Below are 10,862 nucleotides of genomic sequence, written 5' to 3'. Positions count from 1 at the left end.
AAAAAACAACCCAAACCAACCAACAGCTGTTTCTTAAGTTGTCTCCTAAATAAAATACTTTCCTCCATTCAGAGAACTGGCTAACCATGGTCCTCACAAGTGTGGAAAAGATGGTCGGCCTCCAGAAGAAGACTTCTGGAATTAGGAATATCTGTATATTGGCCCACGTGGATCATGGTAAGACATGTGCTTGCAACTGACAGAAGCCTTGTGAGGAAAACTTGGGGGTGTGTTAGTTTGAATGATGGTAAAATATTTTGGTCGCTGTTTTAAAGCAATGGGTTTTCACAGATTTAGCTTTAAACTGTCTGAATCCTGATTCTGAGAAGTAAATTTGCTTTATGCATGTTTCTTTTGCCCTGATGCAGTTTATCTTTTAGAATTTAAGAGAGCCTTATGCTATAGTAATTTGGAATAGTTGAAACTGAATGTTGGTGTGAATGAAATATATACATGTGTGAGGCAGGCTGTTGTATTTCTATGTTTAAAGGAAGAAGTTAGGTGGAAATAATAAATGCTTCTTTTAAGACACAAATCTTTGGACTAATTGCATGATATATTGAGGTTCTGATGTACTGTTTGTTATTTTGTCTGCTTTTCTGGTCATGACAGACATTGCATCCACTCTTCAAAAATAAATTTGTGTGTACCTAATGGGTGAAGTTCTATAAATGGATTTATTTTTTTAAAGTTAGTTTATCCTTTCATGGCATTTTAAAGCCTTTATTAATGTTGATATCTCAGAACTCTAGATGTTATCAGCATTTATAATATTGTCGCATCTTCTACTGTCTGTATTAACTTAAACGAAGTGCTTTATTTTTCTTTTCAGGCAAAACTACTCTAGCTGATTGTCTAATATCTAGCAATGGAATAATCTCTAGCCGCTTGGCAGGAAAGGTACTGTCGTTTTTAACAAAATTCTGGTGTGTATGTGCTGGGATTGTAAACCAGTGATGATTAAGGAAATTCTCTTCCTAGTCTTGCTAAACCTCATTTTCTCACAGTCATACTCTTTGATAGTTGATAAGTAACTTGTGAAGGTAATTCTAGAGATTTATCACCTCTTTTGTTTTTGTACCCAGCTGAGATACCTAGACAGTAGAGAAGACGAACAGATCCGAGGAATAACCATGAAATCTAGTGCAATTTCATTGCACTTTGTGAAAGGTAAGTTGTTGATGCTGGCAAGTATGAACTTTAGTATATGTTTTTGTTAATTTTCCTGCCTCTTCATTGTTGCTGTTGACATTTTTTGTGTGCAACTTTTCCTTTTCTGTTTCTCAGTGTTAGGCCATGATTCTGCAAAGACTTAGGCATGTATTCAGCTATTAACCAAGATAATTAAGTTCCCTCTCAGGGTTAGCAAAACCATCTTCAATTGTATTTCTGAGTGGTAGCAATTATGAAAGTGCCATTATCTTTTTCTTTTAGATCTAAATGTTTATATTTTGATCTTAGTTCTAGAAATAATGTCACTGAAAGGCAAGATCTTCTTTCAAAAAGCAGCAAATTTTAAAATGATTTTGTACAATCTTATCTTTAGATAAGAATAACTAAAAGAAGAATTGCATGAACAGAAAAGCCGCCGTTAGACTTTCCATTACAGATGATTATAAAAAAATAGTTGAAATCATTGCTCTTCCAGCGAAGTATTGTAAACTGTGGCTGCTTTATTAACTCTGAAACTGCGTTACTTGTAATGGTTAGAACCTTTTATGTCTGTTGTCTTCCTGTTGTATTGAAATTTAGACTCTAATACAACTTCTTAAACAGGAAAGTCATTTGATCTCATTTTGATTATGCCTGATGAGAAATGCAGTGAATTCATCACAAGTTGACTGAAGTCTCTGCTAAACAGAATTTTTTTGGGGATTAGTGTAGAAAATACTGAAAACTTTTCCTGTATTGGTATAATGAAGATATTTTAGTAATATGGAGTCAAAAGTCTGTTTTAAAAAAAATCACAAGGTTGAAATGAGGCATTTTATCAAAAATGTAGGGTTTATTTTTATGACAGTCTGTCATGATTTATCTTTAAATGCAGCCTGTAATGCCGTTGATTGTGTTTTAGCTAGTGATTACTCTAATATTACTACAAGCCTGTTCGGGGTAGGGTTTTTCTTGTTTGGTTGGCTGGTGTGTTTTTGTTTTTAATTTTCCGAAGGCAGTTGGGCATTGAAAGATGGAGATCGGCATTAAGCATGAAATTAAAACCAATTAGGCACAAGCCACTAGATGTTATACTGCTGACAGTCTTCCTGTCCCATTGGAGTTTTTCTTAAGGGTAATGGCTGCTGCAGATTTGGTCCTTAGAAATTAATAATAGCTTAAGCAGTGTTAACAGGGTGGCTGAAATAAATATTTTTGAAAACTGTTCTGAAATATTAATTTATTATTTGATCCTAGGTGATCAGGAGTATCTGATTAATTTAATAGACTCCCCAGGGCACGTGGATTTTTCTTCAGAAGTATCTACTGCTGTCCGACTCTGTGATGGTTGCATCATAGTGGTGGATGCTGTTGAAGGAGTCTGTCCACAGGTGAAATAAAGTATATTAAATAGATAAAGAGGGTAGAGAAGACACAGTAAGCACAATCTTAAGTGTATTATGTAGAAATAAAAGATGAGCTGGTTTAAGGATTTTCGTAAACCTTCTAATAAAAGACAGTGTACTTGAGGTATAAAAGAGGGTAGTTGCTTTCATAGCTGTGCTGAAGAGCTGAGCAATGCTGGTGACGGGGTGTAGTGATGTAGGGTTGAAACAGTGAGTATGCAATTTTTCAAGTAATGGAATGTTTGTGTAGAGAATAAATAAATGTCTTAAAGGAAAAATATCTTTACATGTACTTTTAGGGTATTGAAAAAATATGTAAAATAACATTGAGATTGCTTTTTTTCATGGCTTACTTTTCTAAAGAGGGTTTTTTTTTGTGGTGTTGTGGGTGTTTTTGGCATGGAATTCTGCCATTCTGCGGAGTTCTGTAATAACTAACACTACTATGGGAGTCAAATTTCTGGTTTTAATGTCAGCCTATCCTTTATTATAAGCTTAATTAAATTTTAGAATTATATTGCCATTTACTTTAACATTCCATCTCTTCTGTGGTATAAAGCTCTCTATAATGGATTTTTTAAAACTATTTCCTTCTTAATAGACTCAAGCGGTTCTACGGCAAGCATGGCTAGAAAATATACGTCCGGTATTGGTCATTAATAAAATCGATCGCTTGATTGTGGAGCTCAAGCTCACCCCTCAGGAAGCATACTTGCACCTTAAGAATATCTTAGAACAGGTATTCATTCTATAGTATCATGTTCACACAGCAGATTTTGTTGAGGGTTTTTCTCTTCCCCCTTTTCTCCATTTTTGAATTGAGAGACACTGTAGTTTTCACTGCCTTATAGCTGGAATCAATTTAGATCAGCAGAACCAGTTTTTTCTTACTTTGCAGGATCAAGCACTGTAACGTCTAGTCTGATTTTTAACATTGAGATATATTTTATTTCTGGTTTCATTTTGAGGTTCGTTCATAATGCCCATGATAGAGAAAAAAGTAATAAATGCCTCTTGATAGGTCATCAGGAGGAGTCTTCATTTTTAGAAATAATATGCTGACTGTTTTGCTCTTCCTGTTAAATTTCTTAAACTTCTTTGGAGGTAGACAAATAGTATCTTCAGACTGCTCCTGATATTGATGGATTTATGCAGGGAAAAAGGTAATTCAGCTTTTAAGTTGTAAGTTAAGTTGCCTTCAAACATCCATGACCCAAGCTTGCTTTTAAGCACTTATCTCCCTGGTTTCCCTTTGCCCTCCTTTGTTGCTTGTTTGTTGGCAGTAACAAATTCCTATTTCACCTTGCCTTGTTCTGAGAAGCAAGGTGTATTACTCATGATACTGAATATCTGATTCAATCCTGATATGGCCAAGTTTGACATGGAAAGTATACGGTGTTTTAAGTTACAATGTTAGTCTCATCAAACTCCTGTTGTCTTCAAATGGGCAGGATCAGATGCACAAGGTCTGCGTTTCATATTGCAAAATGAATGACAGGTTTGCTATCTTGTTTAAAAATAAATCTCTCTTTTATATTTTGGAGGGTGGAGGAATCTCATTTTAATTACAAGGGTTGTGAAAGAGTGAATGAATCTTATGGTGTTTTAACATATCCTTCTGTAGATCAATGCAGTCACTGGAACGCTCTTTACCTCTAAAGTCTTAGAAGAAAGAGCTGGGAAAGAAATGGAAAGTGAAAGTATTTCAGACACTGCACCAGGGGATCAAATTTATGACTGGAGCGCTGGATTGGAAGATACTGATGATTCACATCTTTATTTTTCACCAGACCACGGAAATGTGGTGTTTGCCAGTGCGATTGATGGCTGGGGTTTTGGGTAAGTCTGGGATTTAGTTACTGTCTTTTTTTTTTAAATCGATTACTGCAGTTAATCTTGAAGTATTTTCAGTTGCTCCATATTTCTAAAGATTTTTTATATTTTTCTGTAATATGCAACTGTATGTAATAATTTCTAATATACTATTAGTATGCAGAATACCGGACAGCTGAAGATACTACCAGCTTTGTCATCCATGTGACAGGGATCCCTGTTTTACTTAGATAGCAGCTGCTGAGCCCACTGCAGTGTTCAGCCTAGCCTTGTAAACTTAGTATTTTATTAATTGATGACAGTTGGTAGGCTGTAATAGACCAGGCCAAAAACTGTGGCAGTACAGGAGCTGTTTCACAAGTAGACCGGACCTTCTAGCTACAGGGACAGTGACTTTCATAAGAAGCATAAGGCAGGCAACTGGCATCAGGGCAGTAGTTTCAGCTGTCCAGTTCAGTCCAGTACAATTCTGGGTTACAGCATTACTGTGATCTGTTTTTTTCTGCACCAGACTTTGACTTGTCCTTGAATCATGCATTTGTTCTGGAGTGTTTATGCTCATCAGTCTTAATCTAGTTTTTGTCTGTTGTTCTTTCAGGTGCATTTCTTATCTCTCGGTATCTAATATAATTATATTTCTGTTTCAGCAGTTGCAAAAGAGCATTGCAGAGATGTTTAAGTAAATGTAAGAATTTGGGGAAAGAACAATTTTAGAAAATTTTCTGGATTACTGTATTTGCGTTTATGATCAATTCTGTTTTTCAGTCCTGTTCTTAGTAGTTAGTTTCAAAGGGCAGCAGGCTAGTGTAAAGGTTACAGATGTTCTGATTATTTGCCACAAGGTGGAGTCGTTGTCTTCCATCATGAAAATATAATTAAAAAGGTCCACTCAGTAATACAGTGCATGTCTTTAATATTGCAAAACCTTTTAAAAAACACCACCTCCAGGAGTTTTAAGTCAAAGTCAAGCTCTTAAATAAGGTTCCACGTGTAGTTTGTAGCCTTAACACAAATATTTCTTATCACTGCGGAGGAAAGAGAAAATGAAATGGGTTTAGTTTAATTATCTGCCATGAGTAATAAAATTTTATAAAAAGAAAAATCAGAGTGTAAGTGGTGTAAAGGAAATTGAAAACAAATCTTCCAATTCTGACACATTGGAATATTCTTTAGTCTGAAAGAGAACTTCCTGAGGATGTGTGAGGGGAGACTCTTAATTTCTGAAGGCTGGAGGGGGTTTTCTGATACCTTTGGTGATCCACACATTAACACACATTATCTGAAGTTCTCTGTTCCCATACAGTGCCCACAGTCACTCTTCTGTTTTATGGTGTGCAGGGAAGCAGTATTTTGATTTCTGTGGGGTATTTAGCTTTCCTGATTTCTAACTTCTAACTGAAATCCCCTGAAAAAAAAACAGATTATGGTAGTAAACTGTTGCTATACAGAGTATTTGGGATGCAACTGTTATAAACTTGTTCAAGTTTGGAGTCAGAATAAGAACATCTTTAGCAGATGTTGAAAAGATTTTAGAGCTATCTGCTATTTTTGTCCTATTTGGAAAAATATTTGGCAATTTGCAGCTTGCTTTTGTTTTGGTAACTGACAAAGTCTGTGGAAGGGAATAAATGAAAACAGAAAGCTATGTTTTTGTTTTGGGTAGTTCAAAGGTGGCCTAGGTTTAGTATTAGTACTCTAAGTATGCTGTCAGGGAATGCTAAACATTAAGGAAAATATTTCTTAAAGAAAATGATACAGTGGAGTACTTTTTTACAGGAAGTAGAATTATAAGCTCAAAAGCAATTTAGAACCTATTTCTTTAGCTTAAGCTACTTGATAATTGCAAATAAATCATCAACTATTAAGATTTTATAGGTTACAGAACCACATTCTGATATTAGCCTGTGGTCATAAATGCTCTACGATCACCTTTGTAAATGAGAAAGCAAGCATGTTGTTCTTAAATGGTAGGTGAGTATAAGGCTTATATTTGTAAAAGTGAGAATTGAGATAGTTATCTTCCTTTCATGATTTCTTTTCCTTTGATAATTTCTCTGCAGATAGAATTAAATTTCATACAAATGTGGCAGAAAATGGAATTGTTTCTCCAGCTCAGATTTTTAGCAAAAAATACTATAGTTTGAAAAATATTTCTCTTTAAACAGAGGAGTTTACTGGTGTACTTCCAAGTTGTGTATCTCTTTTGTAATAACATTGGTGTATATACAGAGAGGTGGAGAAAAAAATTTCTCTAGAAGAGTGCTTAGGGCTTGAGAGTCTCTAATTTGTTGTTTTCAGATATAATACCTTGTGTTAATTTTTTTAATTTTATTTTTTCTCCCATAAAGCTTTTAGCACTTGCTATATGTTAGTAACTTCCTGCAGAGTGGAATGTGTGATAGATGATTAGTGATATATGCTAGGATAATGTGAAGTAGAGTGGTAACTGGTCAAGCTTTAGTTGTTCCTTTGCATTTGTTATGTACCTGCTGCTTGAAATGTTTGTCAAGTGGCTTGAACCTTACTTGCAGAGTTTCTGTAAGGCTGAAGTATAAATATTGATTGTAATTTATCTTCAAATGGGGGGGAAGAAATGGGCCACATGTGACCTGTCCTTATTTTTGTGATTGGTATATTTGTATACTAGAGAGGATTGGTAGGCTTTCTGTTTATTCTTTGCCATACTATAATGATACAGGAGGAAAAGCTTAAAAAACTTACAATGCTTTTTATTGAATATGAGACTAAAAAACATATTTGCTAAGGTTCCCCAAATTTTAATCCCTTTCTGCTTTATATATTGAGACTTCTTAAAGATTATATTAATTGGACTCTCTGTGTACAAGATTATATCTCAGCCAAAACCATTTATTCATCTAACTTAGGCAAGGGATGTTAGTATTCTGCTGCTGTGTCTGGATCAGACTTTTTATACATTATACAGTAGACTAATTTGTGTTAATCTATTCTCTGTCCCACAAAATGTGCCTACAGCTTGGACAAATAACAGGACTCATACCTGCTAGGTTTCCTATTTATACCTGTCCTAATTCTCCATTTTCCCCTCACATCTTGAAAATGTTTTAATTAAAATATTTGATGAAGCTGAATGAAGATTTTTGGCTTTCTGCTACTACCTTGTTTCTTATGAACCAGGTGGGCCCTGGTTCTGATGAATCACATAATGGGGGAGGGAAGGAACATTTTCCTTAATTAGTTTCAAGATGTACTTTTGGGCTGACAGCAGTATGATCTGGTGAAATATGGATCATTGGAGCATTTTCTTAATTGGGGCAAGCCTTGACTGCTCTTGTGGGTTCTGTTCCTAAAGGTATTATGACCTGTCATGGCAGAAAAATTTAAGCCGTTAGGCAGTGCCAGCCTCATCCAGTGCAATTAGTACATATGCTTTTCTAATAATCTTCAAGTGTTGAAAGAATGCCATAAATGCATATGCAGGAGCTGCTGGCATAAGAATCTTGAAGGTTCTTGCCCTGTTCAGAGGTTGGGATAGTTTCTGGGGAAAAATCACCTTTTGGGATTTAGTTCAGATCTCATAGCTTATGTCTTGCTGACATGGGCTGGTCATCTTTTCAGTGTGTAGAAATTTGAGTATTCTGGATTTCAAAGAACAGATTATCAAATGTTGTTCTGTAAATAGGATTGTTCTGATTTAAACATGTATTTTTGTTTCTGTGTGCACAAGGAACAAATATGTGGGAATTTTTTCTGTTACTGCTCACTGAACATATTCAGCAAGGAAACTATACAGTGTTGCAGACACACTCTTCAGGTCATAAGCAACCTGCTTGTATTAACTCATGGGGACCACTGAACAACACAATTGGCTTTATAACACAGTTTTGCCATTACAGTTTTTACATTATTTTCTGGTTTTTACTCATTGTTAAAGTAATAAGTCAAACAACAAGAAGTGCCCTAAGTAGTTAATTTAAAAAATAATTACCACCATCTGATGGCTCAGGCGTGGCTCAGAAGAATACTTGATTTTAAACTTGTATCATTCTGGTCACAGACCATAATTAAATGTGTTGTGGGATGTCTCAATAAATTTCAGAGTCATCGTGTAAATATTTAGAACTTTTGTATTATGGTTTTGAGTTTTTACTACAGGGTAGTACACAAATATTTATTTCAAATAAACAAGTTTAGCCTTGAAGTGGACTTGAAACAAAACAAAAACATACAAATACTGCTGACATTTTTGAGCTGTTATGACTAAAATATTTTTGCAGGTGTAAATGTTAAACAGTGTGGGCTAAAGTGAAGGCAATTGTAAAAATGGGAGTAAAACAAGGATTTGGGATTTGTGTGTGATTTTCATGTAAGCTGTCTGTTGCTTAGGCTGATAAGCCTGTGTAAACAGCATTACACGTTTATCAAGATGCGTTTTGCTTCCTTTCAGCATTGAACATTTTGCCAAACTGTACAGCCAAAAGATTGGAATCAAGCCTGCAGTACTTTTGAAGACTTTATGGGGAGATTATTATCTAAATACAAAAGCAAAGAAGATAATGAAAGGGGATCAGGTAGGGAGGTTGCCAGAAATATTACCTGGTTTTTATTTTGTTTTGGGTTTTTTTTTGTTTGGGACTTTTTTTTTAATGTTCCTCATAGTGTATTCTGAAAATTGACCTCAGTACCTTTTCACTCCACATCAGTGGAAGTATGAAGTCACTAGGATTGCCTTGCATCAGCCCTTGGAGAAGAGAACATTCCAAAACTGACCTTTCAAAAGCTACACGGAGGAAATCTCATCTAACAGTGCTCACAGTTGCTCTTAAATGTCTCCGTTCACGAAAGGGACGTTCCAGCTTCAGGGATTCAGTATAGAGCAAAACACACAAGATGATGGAAGACTAACAATGTAGAAACCAGAGTAGCGAGTGTGTTTCTGTCTTACTTGAAGTCCTTCATCAGCTAAGGAATTTAGCATATTCATGTTTGGTTTAGGATTTAATATTTAGAAAATCTTTTTTGCCGGAGTGAGAGCCCACTGAATGCTACACCAAAACCCTAGCCTGAAAACTAGCTTCTCTTGCATTAAGGGTTTCCACCATTAAAAGTTAAGAGGGGTGAGAAGGGAGTTTTCATTAAACTTTTTTTTTGTATTTTCATAGGGGAGGATTACTAGTTATAAAAAGGGTGATAACCAGGCTCAAGGTAGACGTGTCCTGAAATTGAAACCCTTGTCCTTCACTTACAAATTTCATGTTTATTTTCTGCTTATACCATTCTTATAAGACAGAGTATTGAACTAGTGGTCTTGTGTAGAAACAGGTAACTGTCTTGATTTTTAATAAGTGTTTTGCATGTTCCTCATGAAAATGGTCAGTTAAAAGTGCAGTCTTAAGCCTATTGTAGGAGTAAGGAATTGCTGGTAATAAGCTGTATGTTTATGTTCTACCAGTCAAAAGGAAAGAAGCCTTTGTTTGTGCAGTTGGTGCTGGACAACATATGGAGTCTCTATGAAGCTGTTATGAAAAGGTGAGATGACCTATAAAGTTTTCATGGAATCTCTTTCCATGTGCTATGGTGATTTTTTTCAAATACTCAAACTAGAAATGTTGTAGTTGCTTGTTACGTATTGCTGCTCTGTTTTTTAAATCTATTTATTATTTTCCTTACAGAGACAAAGAAAAAATTGAAAAGATAGTCACATCTTTGGGATTGAAAATTGGTGCACGGGAGTCGCGGCATGCGGACCCTAAAGTACATCTTAATGCCATTTGTAGCCAGTGGCTACCAATATCTGATGCAGTCCTCTGTATCCTTAAGAAAGAGACTACTTTTTGTTCTATTGGCAGTTCTCAGACTTCAGAGAGTGCTTACATATTTCAGTGTGTGATTTGGTATGATTTGTTCTCTTTTTTCACATCCGTGCTTGAGCTAGCTGGACCTGTTTTCTCACTTGTAATATTAAGGTACATATCTACAATTAGGCTTATGATTCTACCAACTTCATACTTTTGCATGTGTCCTTTTTTTTAGGAAAATAAGTTTTGAAACTGGAGGTAGTTTAACACTACTTTCATTATGTAGTTTTAGATAAAAATTTTAGTGTTGTTCCTGAAGGATAAGCCAGTCTGCCTTTTTGTAATAGTATCTTAACTCTTCTGCCCATGAGCTGCTGTAAGCATCTGGTGTTATGTTTTAGGCATGTGCATTCTTAGTCAGCCTTTGCTGTTTGACTGGTGTGTAGACTGCCTTCTCATTTATAATATAATGCACATTATACTGTAGTAGGTATGCACAGTTATTGGTGTATAAATACTGATCAGTTCTAAAATCCTGCCCTGGTTGTGCTATTCTTAGGTTCCCATCAGGTACATGGGAACATGGGCACATTGGGTAAGCCACCCCTACTTAACTCTCCATTCTGCCCTTGAGTAAATGCTAGAAATCATTCCTGACTGGAGCAGGAGCTGTATGCACTGTAACAGACAGAGC

General features: G+C 35.6%; 1 protein-coding gene across 1 annotated transcript in view; it reads left to right on the top strand.

Moving 5' to 3' along the window:
- Positions 1–10,862, top strand: part of EFL1 (elongation factor like GTPase 1) — an 82,447-nt gene that overhangs the window by 724 nt on the left and 70,861 nt on the right. Inside the window, exons 2-10 of the mRNA XM_064456288.1 lie at positions 73–177; positions 833–900; positions 1,086–1,170; positions 2,410–2,543; positions 3,160–3,297; positions 4,183–4,397; positions 8,818–8,941; positions 9,823–9,899; positions 10,043–10,179. Coding sequence (XP_064312358.1) covers positions 87–177; positions 833–900; positions 1,086–1,170; positions 2,410–2,543; positions 3,160–3,297; positions 4,183–4,397; positions 8,818–8,941; positions 9,823–9,899; positions 10,043–10,179 — 1,069 coding nt within the window. The 5' untranslated portion in view covers positions 73–86. The remainder of the gene's footprint in view (positions 1–72; positions 178–832; positions 901–1,085; positions 1,171–2,409; positions 2,544–3,159; positions 3,298–4,182; positions 4,398–8,817; positions 8,942–9,822; positions 9,900–10,042; positions 10,180–10,862) is intronic.

The sequence above is a fragment of the Phalacrocorax carbo genome, chromosome 7, assembly GCF_963921805.1.
Source record: "Phalacrocorax carbo chromosome 7, bPhaCar2.1, whole genome shotgun sequence".
Taxonomy (NCBI): Eukaryota; Metazoa; Chordata; class Aves; order Suliformes; family Phalacrocoracidae; genus Phalacrocorax; species Phalacrocorax carbo.
The sequence above is the reverse complement of the archived record's forward strand: the minus strand, read 5'-3'. Positions and strand labels throughout refer to the sequence as shown.